Here is a 25,347-nt window from a genome sequence, read left to right as displayed (position 1 = left end):
AACACTCCCAGCGTTGAATTGCATTCTGACCAGTTTTGCAGAAAAGTCTCCCAATCGGCAAAGCTACAATTACTAGTGGTGGACATGGACAGAAGCAAGATATTGGGAGTGGCAGTTTGGGGTGTGATTGTGAGGTCCCGAACTTGGTGTACACTGCAGCGCCATCTAATGGCCACATTATATAAATACTTATTTTCTGTGATCATTTCCCTTGATAAAGATGAATTAATTCCAAGCTGCATTTGTAAAATGCACGTAGGCAAAAAAACAATTCCATATTGCTTTTGTTATCAGGTCCCTCTTTGTAAAGGCCTCCATATATTTTAGATAAAAGTTGTTTCAACTTTTGTCATATCGGCTGACCGTCTTAATCTGGCTATACACACTGGACGATTGTTCGGCCGACGCTTCCATACACAGGAGCGCTCATTCGGTCGGTGGGTTCAACATAATTAAGTCAAATGTGTATGGGGGCCCTTAGGATCCATGTACAATGCACAATTATGGTGAACTGCTCCTAAGATCGCTCGTTTTCTCGTAATCTTGCAGTGCTGCCGACCACCCCATGAGTGACCAGAATGCTTGTTCATCACAACACATTGTTTTGTGCACCACAAGAGATATAGTCTTCTGTAATATCGCCCCAATCATTGTATCGCTGCGCTCGCTTGCAGGAACCGTTTCGGAACCCAGCTTTCCCGATCTCTGTGTATATCCATTACTGATTTATGCCATTGTTTTATTTGTTTACATTCAGACAGCGAAGCAGAAAGTTGTGGAGTCTGAGAAAAAAACTGATGAAGCTGCAAATGGTGAGAAAGTGTCTTTTTTTTTTTTTTTTTTTTCCTTTGTACACTCTGTGAATTCTCGCGTGGCTTTTTTTTTTTTTCCTGTGAATACCATTATGAAAAGACTTTCCCAGCAAAACTGCGTCCTCTTGTTAACAACATACCCGACATTCCTGTAGAGACGCTGCCCTGAACCTGTTGGTTACAACCTGCATAGTGTTCAGTTCACACAGACACCTCCTCCCCGCTGCAGAGGGACTCTACACTATCAGCCGTTCACAGGGTATCGAGGCCGATCGGCTTGTAATCTGAGAACACAGCGGATGTTTGTGGGAGATGCTGTCACTCACTATATGGAGCATACGGTATGCTCCTGAGAAAGTGTCAGTAAAACATTACTATGGTACCGTCCCTCGTACCTAGGGGACAGTATTATAGTAGTTATATTCCATGGAATTCTATAGCTCCCACCCTGGATCTGCCCCCATCCACCTTCCCTATGCCATGGACTTCTATAGCCCCTACCCTAGATCTGCCCCCACCCCCCCATCCACCTTCCCTATGCTATGGACTTCTATAGCCCTATCCTGTATCTGCCCCCATCCACCTTTCCTACAGCCCCTACCCCACATCCCTACAGTCCTTATTTCTTTTTGTACACTTGCTTTGGCAAATCTAATGTGTATTTAGTCCTGCCAATAAAGTTTATTTGAATTTATATTCTTGTACATAGGGGGCAGTATTATAGTAGTTATAGTCTTGTACGTAGGGGGCAGTATTATAGTGGTTATAGTCTTGTAACGTGAATGATAGATATAATAGTGTCATATTGATTGGTGAATGTTTGGCCCCTGTAAACCTCATTGGTGATAAAACTGGACTCCACAATGTCGTCTTTTCAGTTGTGTGTGAAGTCTATTATGATCCAGCCTCCTGTCCACCAAGAAGGTGAAATGTTGCTACAAGCTGAATTGATAATTTTCTTGGTAAGCCCCCTGTGATTGTAGCCTTTGCTGCAGCGTTTCCATCATTGCAGCTGACCAATTCTTCATTATTGATTGGTGCTCGTTACTGGCAGATATTAGTCCATTGATGTCATATACAGGGAATTTCTGTTGATAAATTTTGCAGTGATGAAAATTGTAAAATCCCGTCCGGAACATCGCAGAACTGCAATCTGTTTTTGTATGACCAGGCTAATAATCTGCTACCTGTCTCGCCTGGCCAGATTAAAGCCATATTAATGTGCAGATTTATTTTTTATGATTCCACTTTTGCTTCCGTGATGTTGATGGAGAGGGTTAATCCCCGTGCTCCTGTTTCTCTGGGCTCCTTTATACTAGAGGTAGTGAGGATTGTTTATCTAGCAATTAGAGTCGGCTGTTAACAAGATGGCCCAATTTCCAAGGGGCCTCTGTGGGCTGCAAGGAGTCTGACGATTTTCTCCCGAGGTGCTGGAAGGTGACATTAAGACGCTGCCTTCTGCCAGTTGGGAGGTTTCCCTGCTCTCAGGGAAAACACTGCATTATTGATAGTCTGAGTTCTCTTTTTTTTTTTTTTTTTTTTTTTTCTTTTTTCCTTTTTTTTTTCTAAGACTTGTAAATGTATGAGCAAGACTTGGATGAAGAGAGAGAGACATGTTAGAAAATGATGGCGGCGGGCGTTGATGGCAGCTGCCACTTGTTTAATTGTCCTGGCATCTCCGAGAGTCTGCAGCGGCTTTTGTGGAGTCACAAGCTGGTGGAGGGGAGTAGTGCTGGAGAATAACAGGATGATGGGAGTATCTAGGATGGTGCCTGGGAAAGTATGTACAGGAGAGGGCAATCTAGGCAGCACCTAGACAGATGCCCCAAAGTGTCCCCTCCTCTAGTACTTAGCTGGTTGGTGTTGTGGCAGATCCTCGGCAGCTCACACATCAATGTGCTGCGGACTGGGCGCGCTATCTCTCTCTCTCTCTCTCGTCAAATTTCATGAACTATCAGCTAAAAACGGATCCTGTGTCATCCGTTTGTGGCAAAGCAGAAACGGATCCGTTTTTTTCCCACTCTGGGGGATTTTGACTGACGAAAAAAACTGAAATGTGAAACAGGCCTAAGCTGGTTAAGTGAGAAAAATATAGGCATAAATCAAAGTTATGGGGTCAAAAAACTAAAAATTGGCATGTGCATATGTATTTACCTCTTTTTGTGGTGAAGCGCTTCAAAACTTCTGGTGCAAGCTGTTCCCTTCATATGTCCCATGCTTAGTGACAGGACGTCCCCCTGTGTGCAATAAGTGACACATGGCTGTCAGTATATTCACTTTACCTTCTCTGAAAGGCCACAGAGGCTGCAGCACCACTAACAAGAGGCATCACTAACCAAACACCACTGACAAGAGGCATCACTAAGGCTAGTTTCACACTAGCGTTCTCGGACGCAGGGCCACCGCTAAGCCGCGCCCCCTCGGGTCAGTTTTTCCTCTGATCGCATGACGCTGCATGCGATCAGCGTACCCTATATTTAGCGTTGGGTACGCTGACCGTGTGTTGGTCGTGCGCTGGTGTGACTTTGCTAGCGCTGCGCCCAGCGCACAAAAATGCAGCACAGTGCGTTTTTGTGCTCTTGGCGCAGCGCCAGCAAAATCATACCAGCGCACAATCAGCGTACCCCACTAAATATAGGGTACGCTGAACGCATGCAGCGTCATGCGATCAGAGGAGGAACTGACCGCCGGGGGCGGGGCTTAGCGGTGGCTCTGCGCTGCGCCCGAGAGCCCTAGTGTGAAACTAGCCTAACCAAACACCACTGACAAGAGGCATCACTAACTAAACACCACTACGAAGACCAAGAAGAAGATCTCCAAACACCATGAATACCAAGGAGATCTCCAAACACTACAAAGACCAAGGAGGTCTCCAAAGAGCACGCCACGGAGGTCTCCAAAGAGCACGCCACGGAGGTCTCCAAAGAGCACGCCACGGAGGTCTCCAAAGAGCACGCCACGGAGGTCTCCAAAGAGCACGCCACGGAGGTCTCCAAAGAGCACGCCACGGACGTCTCCAAACACCACCACTAGAGTTGAGCGAATATGTTCGGGTCCCTGCTTATTTGGCAAGCTATAGCACTTACCGAATAAGCTACATGGGGAACCTGGACACATGGAGCACGCCGGCTGATCAGCGCCGGACCTGCATATGTCGTGGCTGTGTTTGTCACAACATATGCATGGAGAGCCCAACACACGGGCTCTCTAAAGTGACATACAAGTTGATCAAGAGGAAATGTGTAAATGATCTGGGGAGGTCTAGTCAAAGCCCAGACCTTAATGCAATGGAGAATCTGTGGTCAGATGTGAAGATTCCTGTTCACCAGAGGAAACCATGTAACGTAAAGGAGCTGGAGCAGTTTTGCCTTGAGCAATGGGCAAAAATCCCAGTGGCAAGATGTGGAAAGCTCAGAGACTTATCCAAAGCAACTTGCAGCTAGCTGTAATTGCCTCAAAAGGAGGCTCTACAAAGTACTGACTTTAGGGGGTGAGTTGTTATGCACACTGAAGTTTTCAGTTTTGTCTTATTTATTTGCTTCACAGTAACAAAAAAAAGCCCCCACATTTTCACAATTCAAGGCATGTTCTTTATTTTTATGATTTGTGCGAGTAGTCAGGCAATTAAAACCTCATTATACCTGTATGAACTATTCCCCCCCCCCCAAGGGTGTGTGCACACGCTGCGGATTTTGCTGCTGTTACGCAGCGGATTTGGCCCCTGCGGACCCGCAGCAGTTTTTGCTGCGGTGTACAGTACCAAAAAAACCGCAGTGCAGACGGTGCGGAATTTTCCACGGTTTTCAATCCGCAGAAAGAATTGACATGTCAATTCTTTCTGCGGATTCTGCTGCGGTTTGCCATCTCCTCCACTGAGGAGATGAGAAACCGCAGGTCTTTTGACCTGCGGATTTTACAAAATCTGCGCGGATGAATCCGCACCCCAATCCGCAGCATGTGCACACAACCTATAATTATGCACCCCCTTCACAAGTGCTATAGCAGATGATATGGACATCATAGAGTAGACCCCCTGCTTTATACTCCACTATAAAGGCTGCTACACAGTTGAATATTCTGCACATTCTGCTTTTTTCCCACTATTTGTGCAACTGTTTTTTTTTTGTTTGTTTGTTTTTAGGCAATTGCACAATTGTTAATTTCCAAGTAAAATCCTGTTCCCTTGTAGAATTTTGGAAAATGGTTACAGTGTTACACCGACTCACTTCATTTGCAAAATGCATTTGTTTATAAAGGATTATTTTTAGTAAAGGGGGATGGATTAAGGAGTTGATAGTTATGGAATTACCTTATAATAAAGGAATTTTGCAAGCTTGTCCAAAGAATCTCTCTACACGCAGCGGAGCATTATATCTCACTGGGAAGCTCTTCCATGAAATTCCCACCACTTTTGATGGGATTTGAGAAGTGGGATCGTGTGATCCCTCCAATGCGACCCGGCGGCAGTGAGCTTGTCGGGCCGGTGGCCGTTTTTCTTTTGTGTGTGTCGCCAGCCTGTCTTTTAGGAATGGCAAGAAAAGAGATGATTGAGCCCCGGCGAGTGGCAGGGAGGGCCGACACCGGCTGAGAGCGGCGCTCTCTATTCAGCTCTGTTCATTTTCTTGGAAAGTCTCGGCCAAAACCCAAACAGCGTGTCAGTTCTGAGAATCTGCAGATTGTGGGGAAACACACGCAGCTCTGTAGGACGAAATCTCTGCATTCTGCGCCTCACACACAGGATGCTAGCAGTGCTGCCTGCAGACACCGTACGCACTAAGCGGCCACGCTACTCATAGGGGCATCGTCTCCTACAACTAGGGTGGGGGGTTCACTCTTTCAGTTTGGGGGTTTCCGTCTAGCACAATCGTACAATGCCAAAGGTTCGATCCATTCCTCCATGTGGCAGACTATTCATGGCTCCTATTGACTTTTAGGTTGTAGTTGTGGACGTCCAGCAACTACAACTCCCAGCATTCCTTGACAGCCCGCTTGGTCACCACTTGCAGAAACTGCTGTTATGGACTGATGACAATGTGACATAACAGAGTCCATGCATGCTCATTCTTGCACATATGTGTACTTTTGCATGCACGCTCATTCTTATTGATACGTTTACTTTTGCACGCTAGCAAAAAGCGTGCGCTTATAAAGGGGGCTTCAGTTTCTATCTTATGGTTACAATGCGTCGGCGCAGGAGAGATGTGTCCGAGTAGAGTCTGCTGAGAGAATGGTCATCTGAATGTAAATGGAAACTCACTGACGGCAGTGAGACGCTATTCCTAAATATACACTGATAGATGACCATATTATTGCATTTCCTGAGTGGCTTGTGTCACCTATTACCATGATGTCACTGCTGTAAGGCCGTGTTCACATTTGGGTCAGGTACTTGTTCTTATCTCCTGGCTGTCAGTCACCGGCTGGCTGCTACTTTTAAAACGGGTTTGTCTTTATTCTTGAGCGGTCACTAAGCAGTGTACATGTCTGACGTCTTCCACCTCGTAGATCACTTATTTACTAATCGCTGGGGGGTACTGGGTGTCGGACCCCCGCCGATCTCGTATTGATGATTTATCCTTTGAGTAATGTCTCGATCTCTTTCCTGGACAAACTGGAATAATGGCTACCTGCAGCCACCACTAGGGGCAGCTCACTGCATGCCGAGGTAAAACGCAGCTCCCCCTAGTGGTGCCTGCAGGCAGCATAGTATTATTGAGCTATGGCTATACAGTGTACATATATTTGTTAAAGGAGTTGTCCACTCAGTGACGTCACCAGTGGGCAGCCAGGGGGTGAAACGCTATGAGTGCACACTTGTACCCGCGCTTGGCTCCTCGCCCTTGCGTCCTCTGTCACCGGCTACTCATGATCTGACTGCGGATTGTCTGAACATGACGAGCTAGAGCCACAACTGGGCTCGTTCAGCATGTCTCCCCCCAGTCCTTTTTTTTCCTGTTAGTCCAGACTATTTGATAAACCGGCACCTGTTCCCATTGCCGATACGTGCATGTATGAATCATGTAATGTGGGGGTCCGCCGAGCGCACAGGCCCCGGATTGTTCGGCTGTTCTCGTTCGTGTGTGTGTCATTGTGCCAGTACCAGTAATGAGCGGTCGGGGGAGGGGGGCAGTGACGGCCTGTCAGACTCCCTATTTGCGAGGAAAACCGTGTTTTCATAAGCTGACGGCCGATGGTCCGGATAATGACGGCTCAGTCCTCCGGCTGATTTTCCATGTGGTTCTCTGGTCTTTACTACAAAGGCGAATTATGGGATAAAGAGAAGAAAACCTTTCATAACCACCAAAATGGCTTCTGTTATTGGAACCTGAGGAGCGTGGCGGCACGAGTGGCAGCATAGGCGAAACTGCTGGTTTGTTTACACAGTGCGCACTACAAGCGCCAGCATGCATACAGGTCTTCTAGGTTTCCACGTGCCTTGTGCTCGGGTCTTGTCCTCCGTTGTGTAAAGTAATCTTCCTAATTGGACTTGATGTAATGATTATAATAGCAGAGTGAGGTTCTGTGCTGCGATGTGCCCAGAAGTCACGTGCGGCTCCCATGCGAACGTCCCTGAGCCGCTGTGATGACGGCATCCACATAACTCCAGGATTCCTAGAAAACCGGGATTTACATTAGCTGGGATTTCCTGGAAGTCTCCTGTAAGACAATGTGCATATAGTAAGGGAAGGAGGCGCAGCAGCGCTGGCCGGTGGGCACCAGAGGAATTACAGCTCGTGCAGATCAATGCATTCAATGATTAGATCTGTGCCGTGCAAATATGTTGGTGCTATATAATAGATTTTCCTAATTTTGCAGGTGAAGCAAAGCTAGAATCTGCATCTCTGATGGAGCAACTAAGAGGAGAGGCCTTGAAATTCCACAAACCTGGTAGGTTTTCTGCAGCTGCAAATCCGGACAAGCTTTACTGCATTTGTAAAGTGTTAAGTTTCATAGATGAGAAATGAACATTGTTTGAGCAATCCGTTCAGGGTTACAAAAAAGTCTGTCTTCCAAAATCAGCCCCATTCCGTCCATCAGTTGTGTGGTGTTGCGGCCTCCTCTATTCCCATTCAAATCCCAGTCATTTCAGTGAAGCTCGCAGAGATCTGACACCTGATGCCCCCTCTACCCAATCGTGAGCATGAAAGTTCTCTGTAAGAGGGCCGACCGGAGACCTGTCTCCATCAGTCCCATAGACTAGACAGGCGTCATTGCACATACGTGATCACTGCTCCATTCCTACTGGGGCTCTAACCGCGGGGTGCAGATGGGCTCACCATTGGAGTCCGGTCCTTCTGATGGCAGCCAGCGTTAAGCCCACCATACACATTAAGTGATGATCATTTGGCTGGCAGCCATCGTGGACACCTCTCCAATACACAGCTCAGCCGAACACTCCAGGAGGACAAAAGGATCCATTGTTATCGGCAGGTTCAGCTGGCATTAGTCTAATCTGTATTATGGGACTTAAGAGCACCCTCCACTGTCTGTGTGCACCTGCTATCTATAGACACCAGAGGGCGCTCTCCAACTCTCCTGATTGAGGCCTTTTTTTTTTTTTTCTTGTGCAAGAGAAAATGGACTGTCTCACCAGTGTGCGGAGTCTGATATTTATCCTTTTTTGGTCATGGCTCCATTTTTATTATCGCTAAGCCATCTATTTGTCTTGACTGCAAAGAAATAATTTTGATGCTTTTCTTACCCGTTGTACTGTAACAAGCAGACCGCAGAAGGATGAAGCGCTAATGGCTTCTGTGTACAGGGTTGTCCATGCAGCAGCCAGGGTTGTCCATCTGGCTAATCGTTTCTCAGACGCGTCCGCTCTTCGCCAGTCGTTACACTGGCTGCCAATTCATTACAGGGTACAATTCAAAGTACTTGTTCTCACCCACAAAGCTCTCCACAGTGCGGCACCCCCTTACATCTCCTCCCTCATTTCTGTCTATCGGCCTAACCGACCGCTGCGCTCTGCAAATGACTTTCGACTAACCTCTGCCCTAATCCGTACCTCCCACTCCCGACTCCAAGTCTTCTCCCGTGCTGCGCCAATCCTCTGGAATGCTCTACCCCAAAATATTAGGACCATCCACAATTTGCATAGTTTTAGGCGCTCGCTCAAAACACATTTGTTCAGAGCGGCCTATCACATTCAGTAATCAAAGTCATGTTTGTGTGTGTGTAGCCCATTCACTATCTCCATCTAACCCCCACCCCCTGAAGATGGCTGGACCGTCATTGTAAATACATCATTGTAAATACAAACCTGTGCTTTGTATCCCCCCCACCTCATTGTAGATTGTAAGCTCCACGAGCAGGGTCGTCTTATTTCGCTTTAATTATTGTATTGTTAACGTTGTTACTTATGACTGTTGTGTTTGAAACTGTTCAACTGTAAAGCGCTGCGGAATATGTTGGCGCTATATAAATAAAGATTATTATTATTATTATTACTGTCTTTTTTCCAAGGGCCCATTTATTTGTCTGGGCGACTTTCCTTTGTCACGTGGATCAAAAACGGTTACTTTTCTATGTATTTTTTTTTTTTCGACGCTCCGTTCATTGAGAAGCATGAATGTGTGAACAGCCTCCTATGATATATCGGTTACATGTTTTAGCTTTGGAGAATGGTCGTCTGAATCTGGCCTTAAACTTGCGTTTTACGAGTCAACAGCAATCATTTGGTTTAATGTTACCCTTGGTGTATGTGCCGGACGATAACTTGCAATTTGTAAAGCAGTTTGTCCTTTTTTTAGGTGAAAATTACAAAACGGAAGGATATGTTGTAACGCCAAAAACTATGGATTTGCTGAAGAAACACCTGGAGATCACCGGGGGGCAGGTATGAAAAAACAAACTGACCCATGTAATTAACACTTAAGTGGTGGAGTAGAGGAAAGCTTAATTTTTAACCCCTTACCTACAAATGACATAATATTCCGTCCATGTGACCATGGACCTAATTACCATGGACGGAATATTACGTCATCGCGATCAGCGGCGCCCACGTGGTGAGCGCCGCTGATCGCGGCCGAGTGTCAGCTAATTATCATAGCTGACACCCGGCACAATGTGACAGGGGCGGTCACGGACCGCCCCCGACACGTTAACCCCTTGCACACCGCGATCAAACACAATCGCGGTGTACCGGGGGTTAAAGGGAAGCATCGGCAGGGAGGGGGCTCCCTCCTTGCTTCCCTGAGCCCCCCACGGCAGCGCAATGTGCAGCGCTGCTGCGGGGGACTCCTTTCCTGCAGGTCCCCGGATCCAATATGGCGACGGGGACCTCCGGGGGCCTGCAGGAAGCTGGCTTCCTCGGTGCCTGCAAAGCACAGGCATGAGGAAGCCTGTGCAGTGCCTGTGACAGATCGCTGATCTGTCACAGTGATCTGTGATGTGACAGATCAGCGATCTGTCACGTGACAGATCAGCGATCTGTCACGTGACAGATCAGCGATCTGTCACAGGACAGTGATGTCCCCCCTGGGACATTGTAATAAAGTAAAAAAAAAATAAAAAAAAGTGTAAAAATAATTTTAAAAAAAATCGCCAAATTAAAAAAAAAAAAAAAAAAAAATTCCCCAATAAATTCATTTTTTGGAAATAATAAAAAAAAAAAATAAAAGTACACATATTTGGTATCGACGCGTCTGTAACGACCCGCCCTATAAAACTGTCCCAATAGTTAACCCCTTAAGTGAACCCCTTAAAAAATAAAAATAAAAAACGAAGCAAAAAATGATTTATTATCATACCGCCGAACAAAAAGTGCAATAACGCGCGATCAAAAAGACGCATATAAATATCCATGGTACCGCTGAAAACGTCATCTTGTCCCGCAAAAAACGAGCCACCATACAGCATCATCAGCGAAAAAATAAAAGTTATAGCTCGCAGAATAAAGTGGTGCAAAAATAATTATTTTTTATATAAAATTGTTTTCATTGCATAAAAGCGCCAAAACACAAAAAAAGACCTAAATGAGGTATCGCTGTAACCGTACTGACCCGAAGAATAAAACCGCCTTATAAATTTTACCGCACCCGGAACGGCGTAAACGCACCACCCAAAAGAAATTCATGAAACGCTGGTTTTTGTAAATTCTGCGTCCCAAAAAACGAAATAAAAAGGATCAAAAAATGCCACATGCCCGAACATGATACCAATAAAAGCGTCAACTCGTCCCGCAAAAAATAAGACCTCACATGACTCGGTGGGTCAAAATATGGAAAAATTATAGCTCTCAATATGTGGTGATGCAAAAACTATTTTTACAATAAAAAGCGTCTTTTAGCGTGCGATAGCTGTCAAACATAAAAGCCGCCATAAATAGTAAATCAAACCCCCCGTTATCACCCCCTTAGTTAGGGAAAAATAATAAAATTAAAAAAATGTATTTATTTCCATTTTCCCATTAGGGTTAGGGCTAGGGTTAGGGTTAGAATTGGGGGTTTCCACTATTTGCGCACATCAGGTGCTCTCCAAACGCAACATGGCGTCTGATCTCAATTCCAGCCAATTCTGCGTTGAAAAAGTCAAATGGTGCTCCTTCCCTTCCAAGCTCTGCCATGCACCCAACAGTGTTTTACCCCCTCATATGGGGTATCAGCCTACTCAGGACAATTTGCAAAACAACTTTTGGGGTCCTATTTCTCCTGTTGCCCTTAGGAAAATAAAAATTTTGGGGCAAAAATATCATTTTTGTGGAAAAAATTTTTTTTTGTTATTTTCACGCCTGGGCGTTATAAACTTCTGTGAAGCACTTGGGGGTTCAAAGTTCTCACTACACATCTAGATAAGTTCCTTGGGGGGTCTAGTTTCCAAAATGGGGTCATTTGTGGGGGGTTTCCACTGTTTTGGTACATCAGGGGCTTTCCAAACGCGACATGGTGTCTGATCTCAATTCCAGCCAAAAAAGTCAAATGGCGCTGCTTGCCTTCCGAGCTCTACCATGTGCCCAAATAGTCATTTACACCCACATATGGGGTATCGGTGTACTCAGGACAAATTGCACAATAACTTTTAGGGTCCTGTTACCCTTGGGAAAATAAAAATTGGGGGTGAAAAGATCATTTTGTGGAAAAAATGATTTTTTAATTGTACCGCTGTACATTATAAACTTCTGTGAAGCCCTTGTGGGTTCAAAGTTCTCACCACATATCTAGATAAGTTCCTTAGGGGGTCTAGTTTCCAAAATGGGGTCACTTGTGGGGGGTTTCCACTGTTTAGGTACATCAGGGGCTCTCCAAACGCGACATGGCGTCCGATCAGAATTCCAGCCAATTTTGCATTGAAAAAGTCAAACGGCGCTCCTTCCCTTCTGAGCTCTGCCATGCGCCGAAACAGTGGTTCCCCCCCACATATCAGGTATCAGCGTGCTCAGGACAAATTGCACAATAATTTTTGCAGTCCAATTTCTCCTGTTACACTTGGTAAAATAAAAAAAATTGAACCTGAAGTAATTTTTTTTGTGAAAAAAAGTTAAATGTTAATTTTTTTTTAAATATTCAAAAAATTCCTGTGACGCACCTGAAGGGTTAATAAACTCCTTGAATGTGGTTTTAAGCACCTTAAGGGGTGCAGTTTTTAGAATGGTGTCACTTTTGGATATTTTCTATCATATAGACCCCTCAAAGTGGCTTCAAATGTGATGTGGTCCGTAAAAATAAAATGGTGTTGCAAAAATGAGAGATCGCTGGTCAACTTTTAACCCCTATATCTTACTAACAAATAAAAATTTTGGTTCCAAAATTGTGCTGATGTAAAGTAAACATGTGGCAAATGTTACTTATTAACTTTTTTGTGTGCCATATCTCTGATTTAAGGGCATAAAAATTCAAAGTTGGAAAATTGCGGAATTTTCAAAATTTTCGCCAAATTTCCGTTTTTCTCATAAATAAAAGCAAGTTATATGAATGAAATTTTACCACTAACATGAAGTACAATATGTCACGAGAAAACAATGTCAGAATCACCGGGATCCACGGAAGCGTTTCAGAGTTATGACCTCATAAAGGGACAGTGGTCAGAATTGTAAAAATTGGCCCGGTAGTTAACGTGCAAACCACCCTTGGTAGTGAAGGGGTTAAAGAACTTCACGTGGAACCCAAAGTACCAGACTGTTTGAGGTCTTTGTACTCTCCGGGAGCTTAATATGTCTTTGAGCTTCCTGTAAATTGTAGACACCACAAATGTGTGACCTGAATTATTTTCTTATAGGTGAGAACAAGATTTCCTCCTGAGCCAAACGGCATTCTGCACATTGGTCACGCCAAGGCCATCAATTTCAACTTTGGATATGCAAAGGTGAGCCCCTCCTGCCACGGCACCCGCCTTGGGCCACTCCTGCCCTGCACCTTCATGGGGCCGCTCCTTGTAGCTCATATTTAGTTGTTACTGTTATACCTTTTTCGATATGCACACAGGCAAATGGTGGCATATGTTTTCTGCGCTATGATGACACCAACCCGGAAAAAGAGGAGGAGAAGTATTTTACTGGCATCAGAGACATGGTGGAATGGCTGGGTATGTAAGTCTTTAATCGCTGCTTATGGCTGCAGTACCATTTATACTCCACATGGTGGTGCTGCGTACCAGATGGTTAAATGATTTGTCTACTTTCCGAGGACTCTTGCCTGCCAACTTTGCTGGTTAAAAAGAAAAAAAAAAAGCCCTTTACATATTCTCCTCAGGTCCAGCGCTTTGTCTCAATCACTGATCCGAATATATATATATATATATATATATATATATATATATATATATATATATATATATATATATATATATACCAGCACTGCAGCCAATCATTTCAGCAACTCTGTCTGTGCACGAGTTTCTTATCTATGATTGGCTGCAGCCTAACAATAGAGACTGAGGTAGCGGCAGAGACAGTCCTGGACCTGGGGAGGGTGAGCATAGTACCGTTTGTGTTTTTGTTTTTTGTTTTTTTTTTTACAGCAAAATTGAGTCAGCAGGCAAAAGTTTTCTGGAAGATGTCAGCCCCTTTAATTTTCCTTGTTAAAGGGGTTTTCCCGGAACAAAAGTTCATTTTAATCTATAGATCTTGGAATAATAATAAGTCCACAATTGGATGTGTTTAAATAAAATGTTTCTGTGCTGAGATGATAATATAAATGTGCCCCTACTGTGTACGGTGTAATGGCGGTGCCTGACCATGTTATTATTCAAAGATCTATTGTTTTAAATGAACTGTTTGTTTGTGAGTCAGCCCCTTTAAGCAGCCACATGGAACCTGTATACATTTACGATGCTCGGTCCTGGGCTATAATCCTGGGGTATTGTAAATGGAAGGCTCATGCTTATAGCTGCTGTAATTTAGCACAAACAGGCGGGGTGCAGAATGCTATCAGCACTTCTGCCTTCACTTTTGCCACCTACATAGCACTCAGTAGGAACCTTGTAGTGTGTAGATGAGCTGTAATGCAGGTAGCCCCCTTGGCATAGCAGAGCTGCTGGACCTGGATCGGACCTGGGCTGTTTTTTTCCTCTAGTGACTCCAATGGCTGCTCCACTTAGAATGGAAAACTGAAAAAAAAAAAAAAATGCTTTTTGTTTTATGTTCTCATGGGGGACATGTTATAAAGAACAGAGGAATATGAAATAGAAAGAGAAAATACAATGACATAAAAAAAGCACCACCCATGCTCGGACTAACCACTTCTATAGACTCTCTGTTCACATGACATTATACATATTTAATATTTAAATTAAAAAAAGGTAAGTAAAATTTGAAAAATCCCAATAATAAAAGTTGTATATAAAAGGTTAAAAAAGCTCCCCCCAAAATTTTAATGAAGAAAAAAAAAAACTGTGAGACTGTTAAAAATCACTTGCGCAAAGTTCCTATAAAAAAAAATCTGGTAATTTAGGATTTTGGCCAATAAAAGGTTAATACAGTACAAGGCAGACTCATTCAGGACTTGCCTTGTTGTGTTTGGTTTGCAGTATCTCCGGCTTCCTCGGGGGCCGTCCCGGATATGACTGTGTGTTATGATTGGTGCAGCCAGTCTTCTCGATATTTGGGGAATACATAGAAGCACTGCTCTTGGTGCAGATTGGTGGATATTGGAGTGATTTATCCGTGATGTCAGAAGGCGTCAGGCCTGACCGTGTCCATCAGGATAACGCAGGGGGAGGGCCTGACTTGTAGGTTTTGCTAATTTTTTTTTTTTCCTGTTGCAGGATACCAGCCGTACAAGGTGACGCACGCCTCCGATAACTTTGACCAACTGTACGAGTGGGCGGTGGAGCTCATTAAAAGGTGAATATTGAGAGTAAGCTTGGGTCAGCGGCATGCTTAAAAGATACAGAAAATCAATCCAGTGTTCTCTGTTATCAGCCATTACGGGCTGACTGTAGTGCCCTTCTCCGAGAGGTCGCCATAATCGCCACTTCACATGAAGATCTCATCGGATGTTTGCAGCGTTCTGTTCATTTGCTTCTTGTACAAATTGTAGTAATGCCCAAATGTTTTACATATATTAGGTGGTGATCTGTATTGTATTTGTTTAATAAAAGGGGTCACGCTTATGCCTGCCACCAAAAAGTGGATGAAATTAAAGGGCACAATCCACCTCCTTCACCCTGGAGAGATCGACCCGTTGAGGAGTCACTGCTGCTTTTTGAGGTGAGGTTTTTTTCTACATGGCCGACCATCTACCGCTACATTTCTTCTGCAGGAGATTACAACCATCGTCATCTACGATCACACCGCTCCTTAAAGAATAAAAAAGAAAACAGTTAGAAATTCAAGTGTTTTGCTTCAGCCAGTTGTGTATAATATTTTGTGATCCCAGGGAATGAAAAAGGGAAAGTTTGCTGAAGGAGAAGTCACACTTAGGATGAAGCTGGTGATGGAGGACGGGAAGATGGATCCAGTCGCTTATCGGATAAAGTACACCCCACACCACCGCACAGGAGACAAATGGTAATGCTCCAGAGTTGCACAAAACTCCGTTATGAGTCCATCACACTTCTCCAGACTTTCTACATATTACAGGGGGTCATATTGTGTCGCAGGGATCAGTGCGGCCTATATGGCTGGAGATGGGGATCATGACCTGTCCATACACCAGACTATTTGCAGACAGCAATTTTGGTGCAGGGGGTCAATGTCAATTCTGCATCTCTGAAACCCCCTGGTGTCTCCTGTAGACTGCAGGACAAGAAGAGATGCTACAGAAAACATGAGATTTCCAATCGGCAGAGACTTAACCTCATCTCTGCTTTATTTCACCTCTCGTACATTATCTGCTCTCTATTACTGACCTATTGTTTAAAGGCAACCTGTCACCAGGTTTGTCCTGGTGAGATGAGACCACCTTTCAGCCCTGATACACAGCATTACCGAATGCTGCATATCTTCCCCCCCCCCCCCCCCCCCCCCAATCCGACCTGCATTACAAGAAAATGCCTTCTATCATACTCCCCTGCGGGGTGGTCTGTTCTGATAGGCTTCGCTGTCTCGTTCCAGTGCTTCCCTTCTTAAGATGCTAGCCTCCTTCTTGCTTAGTGTGGATGATGTGCTCTACGTCATCCACACAGTCTCCAGGCATCGCGCTCCTGCGCAGGCGTACTTCTCTGCCCTGACCAGAGTAAAGTACTGCAGTGCACATGTGCCACAGTACTTTGACCTTTCCCAATGCTTTATACCTGCAGTACTTCACCCTCTACAGGACAGAGAAGTACGCCTGTGCAGGAGCGAGATGCCGAGAGACACTGTGGATAACGTAGGACGCGTCATACATACTCAGTAAGAGGGACGGCATCACAAAAAGTTAGGCACTGGCCCATGTGGCCAGACCGCCCCGTAGGGGAGTATCTAAAAGGTCTTTTTCTTGTCTTTCAGGATGACTTGGGGGGCTAATATACAGCATATTAGAATTCTGTAAATCAGGGCTGAAAGGTGGTGGTCGTATCTTACATGGGACAAACCTGGTGACAGGTTCCATTTCATTTTCCATGTTGCCATCGATCTGAATAAATTTTGCCTTTTTCACTGCTTAACGCCTTTACGACCTTGGCCATATAGGTATGTCCAATGTCACCTCCCGTGTTTGCTGCAGGCTCCAGCGATGAGTCCACAACTTTTCCGGCAAATGTGGCCCTAACAGCTGTGGGTGGAATCGCAATCCAACCGCTGCTGTTGACATGTTAAGTGCCGCTGTCAATCTCTGACACCATTTAACATGGCCACGCCGGAAGCGCGTCACAAACCCCGATCAGCGGCGCCTGAGTCATGTGACCGCAGGTCACCGATGGGTTGGCGTGACGACCCAGGGGATGCAGCAGACTCCTGTCGTTGTCATTGCTGGACGGCTATCAGAAGTCGACGCTCATAGCAAATGAGCATTTGTTCTACACATTGCAGAGCTTTCACCCCTGCTATGTGTAGCCCTGGTGAACAAGAAGATTGCAGCTTCTAGTCTCCCATAGAGACTGTACAATTCTGAACAAAATGATGCCTTTCCCATCTCTTTATCTTAATTTTAGCCCAATATATGTTAAAAATGCCCTATAAGCCAAAAATTCAGGCTTTTCATAACTTTAGAAACCTATAAAAAGTTAACCAATGAAGATAAAATATTCAAAGCTTATTATTTTTAATTCACTAAAGTAGCACTTCAAAAACACCATAGAAAATAAATATCCTAGGATGTCAGGTAAAACAGAAACATTCAGATTTGGATCATTAAACATGGAATGACCCCTGCATGACATGATCTGCCCACCGCTACGCAGCCATCATAAGGAATGATTAGTAATCTGTGTTTCTTCCCGTTTGCAGGTGCATTTATCCCACATATGACTATACTCATTGCCTATGTGACTCCATAGAACATATCACACATTCTCTTTGCACCAAAGAGTTCCAGGCCAGGTAAGAGCCTTGGGAATATGCTGCGGGTCGGGGTCCATCATGAGCCAAATATTATAGTATACAGACTATCTGCATCACTACAACCCCCCCGGCTGTCTGTCATCCATAGCTTATCGGGACAAGAAGTGATGCCAAAGCCAAGCAGCGATGGATCCAAATGGCAGAGCCGGCGTGTTCGTGCCACATTTCACTCCTCGCACTTGTCTGTGCTGCTGGTGTTATAGACCTGTAGCGCCATTACATGGGGTATCTGAAGAGACACACTTTTAGACAGACAAACAGTATAGATGATCAGCACTGTAACCCCCTATATGTTGCAACTATTGGCACGTTTTCCTGCAAATGATTGACTCAAACAAACGATCACAGATATTGATTATACTAAATGATCAGAATTGATGATTCCTATGAGCCATTGTCTGGGTGATGGTCACTCCGTGGAAAAGGAACTTTAAAAAAAAAAAAAAAAAGTTTAGACCGAAGAATGCGTCTAATCTCCTCACAGCCATTACATTGGGTTATTTGGATTTCGTCTCCAGGCGATCGTCATACTTCTGGCTGTGTAATGCGCTGGATGTGTACTGCCCGGTGCAGTGGGAATATGGACGTCTGAACCTTCACTATACAGTGGTGTCAAAGAGGAAAATTATTAAACTGGTGGAAACGGGAGCGGTCAGGTCAGTGGGACGTTATGTTAACGCAGGTGACACTTTTCGTTGCTGTGACTCCTGTAGTCGGGATTGTAAATTCTTCTCTTATTGTAGGGACTGGGATGATCCTCGTCTCTTCACGCTGACAGCTTTGAGGCGGAGAGGATTCCCACCCGAAGCAATAAATAATTTCTGTGCAAGGGTACGGACTGACTTGATATCAAAATATCATAGTAACAGGTCAGGTGTTTGGGGGTCGGGCTGCGGAGATCCCAACTGATGGCTAAAGTGGCTAGTCAGAAGTATTCAGCCGAGTGATGTGCCCCTTCTTGTCTGATCAGCGCTCTGTGGAGGGAGTGATGTACATACAGCTTATACTTTCTGTAAAATCCATACTCTGCTTTCAGGGCAGGTATGAGGAGTCAAGATTTATTTATTTTACTTATAGCGCCATCATATTCCACAGCGCTTTACAGTCATCATGATTGTCCCTTTTGGAGCTCACAATCTATACTTCCCAGTATGTCTTGAGAGGAAGCAGAAGAACCCGGAGGACACCCACGCGTCGCAAACACGGGGAGAACATGCAAACTCCCTGCAGATGTTGTCCTGGGTGGGATTGGAATCCAGGACACCATTGCTTGAAAGGCTATAGTGCTTAACACTGAGCCACCATGCTGCCCTGTGTATAGTATTGCTGAACACTGAGCCACCGTGCTGCCCTGTGTATAGTAGTGCTGAACACTGAGCCACCGTGCTGCCCTGTGTATAGTAGTGCTGATCACTGAGCCACCGTGCTGCCCTGTGTATAGTAGTGCTGATCACTGAGTCACCGTGCTGCCCTGTGTATAGTAGTGCTGAACACTGAGCCACCGTGCTGCCCTATGTATAGTAGTGCTGAACACTGAGCCATCGTGCTGCCCTATGTATAGTAGTGCTGAACACTGAGCCATCGTGCTGCCCTGTGTATAGTAGTGCTGAACACTGAGCCACCGTGCTGCCCTGTGTATAGTAGTGCTGATCACTGAGTCACCGTGCTGCCCTGTGTATAGTAGTGCTGATCACTGAGTCACCGTGCTGCCCTGTGTATAGTAGTGCTGAACACTGAGCCACCGTGCTGCCCTATGTATAGTAGTGCTGAACACTGAGCCATCGTGCTGCCCTATGTATAGTAGTGCTGAACACTGAGCCATCGTGCTGCCCTATGTATAGTAGTGCTGAACACTGAGCCATCGTGCTGCCCTGTGTATAGTAGTGCTGAACACTGAGCCACCGTGCTGCCCTGTGTATAGTAGTGCTGAACACTGAGCCACCGTGCTGCCCTGTGTATAGTAGTGCTGAACACTGAGCCACCGTGCTGCCCTGTGTATAGTAGTGCTGATCACTGAGTCACCGTGCTGCCCTGTGTATAGTAGTGCTGATCACTGAGTCACCGTGCTGCCCTGTGTATAGTAGTGCTGAACACTGAGCCACCGTGCTGCCCTATGTATAGTAGTGCTGAACACTGAGCCATCGTGCTGCCCTGTGTATAGTAGTGCTGATCACTGAGTCACCGTGCTGCCCTGTGTATAGTAGTGCTGAACACTGAGCCATCGTGCTGCCCTATGTATAGTAGTGCTGAACACTGAGCCATCGTGCTGCCCTATGTATAGTAGTGCTGAACACTGAGTCACCGTGCTGCCCTGTGTATAGTAGTGCTGAACACTGAGCCACCGTGCTGCCCTGTGTATTGTAGTGCTGAACACTGAGCCACCGTGCTGCCCTGTGTATAGTAGTGCTGAACACTGAGCCATCGTGCTGCCCTGTGTATAGTAGTGCTGAACACTGAGCCATCGTGCTGCCCTATGTATAGTAGTGCTGAACACTGAGGCACCGTGCTGCCCTGTGTATAGTAGTGCTGAACACTGAGGCACCGTGCTGCCCTGTGTATAGTAGTGCTGATCACTGAGTCACCGTGCTGCCCTGTGTATAGTAGTGCTGAACACTGAGCCATCGTGCTGCCCTATGTATAGTAGTGCTGAACACTGAGCCATCGTGCTGCCCTATGTATAGTAGTGCTGAACACTGAGTCACCGTGCTGCCCTGTGTATAGTAGTGCTGAACACTGAGCCACCGTGCTGCCCTGTGTATTGTAGTGCTGAACACTGAGCCACCGTGCTGCCCTGTGTATAGTAGTGCTGAACACTGAGCCACCGTGCTGCCCTATGTATTGTAGTGCTGAACAGTGAGCCATCGTGCTGCCCTATGTATAGTAGTGCTGAACACTGAGCCATCGTGCTGCCCTGTGTATAGTAGTGCTGAACACTGAGCCATCGTGCTGCCCTATGTATAGTAGTGCTGAACAGTGAGCCTCTGTGCTGCCCTATGTATAGTAGTGCTGAACACTGAGCCATCGTGCTGCCCTATGTATAGTAGTGCTGAACACTGAGCTACCGTGCTGCCCTATGTATAGTAGTGCTGAACACTGAGCCATCGTGCTGCCCTATGTATAGTAGTGCTGAACACTGAGCTACTGTGCTGCCCTATGTATAGTAGTGCTGAACACTGAGCCATTGTGCAGCTCTATGTATTGTAGTGCTGAACACTGAGCCACTGTGCAGCCCTATGTATAGTACAGTGCTGAGCAACCGAGCTGCTTTATGTATAGTACCATGCTGACCAGGATGATGATGATTCTGCATGTCTAAAACCCCCTGCCGTCTCCTGTAGACTGCAGGACAAGAAGAGATGCTACAGAAAATGAGATTTCCAAAAGTCTGAGATTTTTTCTTGTCTCTGCTTTATTTCACCTCTCGCACATTATCTGTTTTATTTATGTATATAACATACTAGATGGAGGCCGGATGCTATGGCATCGGGAGGGCGGTAATGTCATGATGGGGGCAGGCTTTGCAGCGTTAAGAATCTCTCCCCCATGTGCTCACCCACCTATCCACTCTTTCCCCATGTGCTGACTTCTCCCGTCTGCGCTCTTTTTTTGACCTGTCTACCCCATGTGCTGTCCCCCTTGTCTGCAGTCTCTCTCCTTCCTGTGCTGTGTTCTCCCCTCATGTGCTGTCCTGTTGAGCTGTCTCCCCCTGTGCTCTGTCTCTCTCATACCACAGCTCCTGGGCAGGGGAGGAAGCAAAACACAATACTGACATTATAGCAGGAGATCGCAGAGGATACATTTTGTGAGGTAAAATATTGTTTAAAAACAGTCAGTGAAATTATTTGCCTCACAAAATGAATCCTCTGTGATCCCCTGCTGTAATGTCAGTATTGTCTCTTGCTTCCTCCCCTGCCCAGGAGATGGTATGCTCCATACACGGTCAGACACAGACAATTTTTAAAATGATCTTTCGTTTGTGGGAAAATCCCTTTAATGTGACCGGCTTCCTCTGCCTGTAGACACGTCGCGCGTCTGCCGCTGGGATCAGCCGAATGTTCCGCTGGTGGTATCGTGCAAGAGGCTGCGTGAGTGTGGTGCGACGGTGTTCCGCTGGTGGTACCACGCAAGAGGCTGTGTGGTGCAACGGTGTTCTGCTGGTTATACTGCGCAAGAGGCTGCGTGAGTGTGGTGCGATGGTGTTCCACTGGTGGTATCGTGCAAGGAAGCTGTGTGAGTGTGTGGTGCGATGGTGTTCTGCTGATGGTACCGCGCAAGAGGCAGTGTGAGTGTGTGGTGCGATGGTGTTCTGCTGGTGGTACCGCGCAAGAGGCAGTGTGAGTGTGTGGTGCGATGGTGTTCCACTGGTGGTACCGCGCAAGAGGCTGCGTGAGTGTGGTGCGACGGTGTTCCGCTGGTGGTACCGCGCAAGAGGCTGCGTGAGTGTGGTGCGACGGTGTTCCGCTGGTGGTACCGCGCAAGAGGCTGCGTGAGTGTGGTGCGACGGTGTTCCGCTGGTGGTACCGCGCAAGAGGCTGCGTGAGTGTGGTGCGACGGTGTTCCGCTGGTGGTACCGCGCAAGAGGCAGTGTGAGTGTGTGGTGTGATAGTGTTCCGCTTGTGGTACCGCGCAAGAGGCAGTGTGAGTGTGTGGTGTGATAGTGTTCCGCTTGTGGTACCGCGCAAGAGGCAGTGTGAGTGTGTGGTGCGATGGTGTTCTGCTGGTGGTACCGCGCAAGAGGCAGTGTGAGTGTGTGGTGCGACGGTGTTCCGCTGGTGGTACCGCGCAAGAGGCTGCGTGAGTGTGGTGCGACCGTGTTCCGCTGGTGGTACCGCGCAAGAGGCTGCGTGAGTGTGGTGCGACGGTGTTCCGCTGGTGGTACCGCGCAAGAGGCAGTGTGAGTGTGTGGTGTGATAGTGTTCCGCTTGTGGTACCGCGCAAGAGGCAGTGTGAGTGTGTGGTGTGATAGTGTTCCGCTGGTGGTACCGCGCAAGAGGCTGCGTGAGTGTGGTGCGACGGTGTTCTGCTGGTTGTACCGCGCAAGAGGCAGTGTGAGTGTGTGGTGTGATAGTGTTCCGCTGGTGGTACCGCGCAAGAGGCTGCGTGAGTGTGTGGGGTGCGATAGTGTTCCGCTGGTGGTACAGTGCAAGAGGCTGCGTGAGTGTGTGGTGCGACTGTGTTCTGCTGGTGGTACCGCGCATTAGGTTGGTACCAGCAGCAGTTTCCATATTGAGACACCCATCACTTTGGTGTCCTAATGTGGCGGTCGGTGAACTTCCTCCACTTGGAATTCTGGGATACGGTGACATCTGGACAGAACAGGAAATGAAAACATTACAAGGCAATTATATAAATAGATTCTGCCACCTGTATGAGGGGTTTGTGCCAAATTTGTCACATGTCCTTGTCAGGAGGATAGGGAATAAATTGGCAGCATGTGCGCCAGGTCTCCATTCGTTGTCCACTCGCCTGTCACAAATATCTGCTCTGTACTATAATATATGTATAGTCGCTGCAGATCGGAATGGATTCTCTAGATTTTTGCTTTTCTGTGTACAGGTCGGTGTAACAGTTGCTCAGACTACAATGGAGCCTCACCTACTGGAATCCTGTGTCCGAGAGGTCCTGAATGAGACAGCCCCCCGAGTCATGGCTGTGCTGGAACCCCTGAAAATCAGAATCCTAAACTTCCCTGGAGACCAGGTAATGACTAGTGCTCCTGTGACCTGTGTTTTTTTTTGTTTTTTTGAGGGGGGATGTGGAGTCGTCTTCCAGTAATGTGACCTTCATTGTATAATCAGTTAATAGATGTCAAAGTGCCAAACTTCCCAGCAGATGAGTCTAAAGGTTTCCACACAGTGCCGTTCTCCTCCACCGTCTATATCGAGCAGACGGATTTCAGGGAGGTAAGTGATTATGCTGATCTTTATGTCCATAGTGATGGGTAGGGGTAGACCACCATGCATCTGTCATCTATGGAGAAATCCCCAAAAGAGGATGACTCTGAGAAAAGCAGAGTTCTCACAACCCCCATATTAGTGGTATGGTGTAAAGTCATATTTTTGTGTCCCTATAATCCTAGTGGTATGGTATAAGGTCTCTCTTCTTGTGCCCCATCATCCTAGCGGTAAAATTCTAGAGGTATGGCATAAAGTCCTCTTTCACACCCCCGTGCTAGCGGTATAATCCTAGTGGTATAGTATTATGTCCTCTTCTTGCTCCTTCATCATCCTAGCGTTGTAATCCTAGTGGTATGGCATTTAGTCCTCTTGGCGCCTCCATCCTAGCGGTATAATCCTAGTGGTATAAGGTCCTCTTCTTGCTCCATCATCCTAGCGGTGTAATCCTAGTGGTATGGTATAAAGTCCTCTTCTCACGCCTCCATCATTCTAGCGGTATAGCAGAGATGTAAATTCATATCCATAATTGAAAAATGTTGTATTTTTCTGTTACTTTCATAGGTGATGGAAAAGGGATATAAGCGGCTGACCCCAGAGCAGCCGGTCGGCCTCAGACACGCTGGTTACGTCATCTCTGTACAGAAAGTCATAGGGGTGAGAGTTGATCATTACTTTACATTTGTCCATTCTGTGACTTGAGGATAAATGCTTTAGTAAAGTGAGATTTCCAAAGTGGAGACTTGAGTGTTCTCTGCTATTTTACTTCTCACACATTTAAGTACAAGGAGTCCCAGCACTTTTAATATTTATATGCTGTTGTTTAACTCCTTCCCACATTTGGACGTGAAATAATGTCCTTACTAGGAGTCGGCATATGTGAAGGGGGCTCCCCTCTCTGCACATAAGGCTGATCTGGCTATATTAATGACCATTCCTGTTTTGCTATATTTCTGGTTGGGCCCATCGGCCACCTCCAGGACACCATCTCAGGGAACTGATAGGTTAATATGACACCCAGGGTATACTGAAGGCCTTAGGGTGTGTGCACACCCTGCGGATTCTGCTGCGGATCCGCAGCGGATTTGGCTGCTGCGGATCCACAGCAGTTTCTGCTGCGGTGTACAGTACCATAATATCCTATGGATATTAAAAACCGCAGTGCAGACGGTGCAGATTTTTCTGCGCGGATTTGCTGCGGTTTCTAAACCGCAGAAAGAATTGACATGTCAATTCTTTCTGCTGATTCCGCTGCAGTTTACCATCTCCTCCATTGTAGAGATGATAAACCGCAAGGTAAAACCGCAGGTGTTTTGACCTGCAGATTTACCTGCGGATTTTGCAAAATCTGTGCGGCCAAATCCGCAGAGCATTCTGCAGCATGTGCACACACCCTTAGTCACTGCCGTCTTGGTATTTCTATGAAGCTCAACCACAGGCTGGGTTCATGCTTTTCATTATATACTGCCTTATTGCAGTATATAGTATAAGTGATAAAGCGCTCAATACCCAAATTGATATAAATAAACGCTGCATCACACCACATTAAAAACAAGCCCTTACTAGGCTCCTTCAGCAGAAAAACAAAAATGTTACAGGCTTCAGAAAATGGTCACACAAACCCTAATTAACCTCTTCATGACATTTGAAAGTTAACATCCCAGTTGGATAGGGGTTCCTGCAAAGTGACGTGGCAATCATGCGGGCACGGAAGCTGTGC

At 46.2% G+C, this 25,347-nt stretch overlaps 1 protein-coding gene and 2 non-coding genes across 3 annotated transcripts in view; all 3 read left to right on the top strand.

Annotated features, from left to right (window-relative positions):
- The first annotated feature begins 517 nt into the window (after positions 1-517).
- The window catches only part of QARS1 (glutaminyl-tRNA synthetase 1), a 34,138-nt gene continuing 9,308 nt past the window's right edge, over positions 518-25,347 (top strand). The window contains exons 1-14 of the mRNA XM_073575104.1: positions 518-812; positions 7,629-7,700; positions 9,566-9,651; positions 13,029-13,115; positions 13,235-13,334; positions 15,015-15,093; positions 15,351-15,459; positions 15,629-15,759; positions 17,620-17,712; positions 18,252-18,389; positions 18,477-18,564; positions 23,290-23,433; positions 23,532-23,636; positions 24,192-24,284. Of these exons, the coding sequence (XP_073431205.1) occupies positions 566-812; positions 7,629-7,700; positions 9,566-9,651; positions 13,029-13,115; positions 13,235-13,334; positions 15,015-15,093; positions 15,351-15,459; positions 15,629-15,759; positions 17,620-17,712; positions 18,252-18,389; positions 18,477-18,564; positions 23,290-23,433; positions 23,532-23,636; positions 24,192-24,284 (1,572 nt within the window). The 5' untranslated portion in view covers positions 518-565. The remainder of the gene's footprint in view (positions 813-7,628; positions 7,701-9,565; positions 9,652-13,028; positions 13,116-13,234; positions 13,335-15,014; positions 15,094-15,350; positions 15,460-15,628; positions 15,760-17,619; positions 17,713-18,251; positions 18,390-18,476; positions 18,565-23,289; positions 23,434-23,531; positions 23,637-24,191; positions 24,285-25,347) is intronic.
- LOC141088889 (small nucleolar RNA SNORA14) lies at positions 15,953-16,084 on the top strand. The gene has a single exon (XR_012232094.1). It is a non-coding gene; the product is annotated as a small nucleolar RNA SNORA14 (small nucleolar RNA).
- LOC141088888 (small nucleolar RNA SNORA14) lies at positions 21,038-21,167 on the top strand. The gene has a single exon (XR_012232093.1). It is a non-coding gene; the product is annotated as a small nucleolar RNA SNORA14 (small nucleolar RNA).

This window comes from Dendrobates tinctorius, unplaced genomic scaffold (assembly GCF_039654945.1).
Source record: "Dendrobates tinctorius isolate UK_male_01 unplaced genomic scaffold, ASM3965494v1 ptg000041l, whole genome shotgun sequence".
Taxonomy (NCBI): domain Eukaryota; kingdom Metazoa; phylum Chordata; class Amphibia; order Anura; family Dendrobatidae; genus Dendrobates; species Dendrobates tinctorius.
The sequence above is the reverse complement of the archived record's forward strand: the minus strand, read 5'-3'. Positions and strand labels throughout refer to the sequence as shown.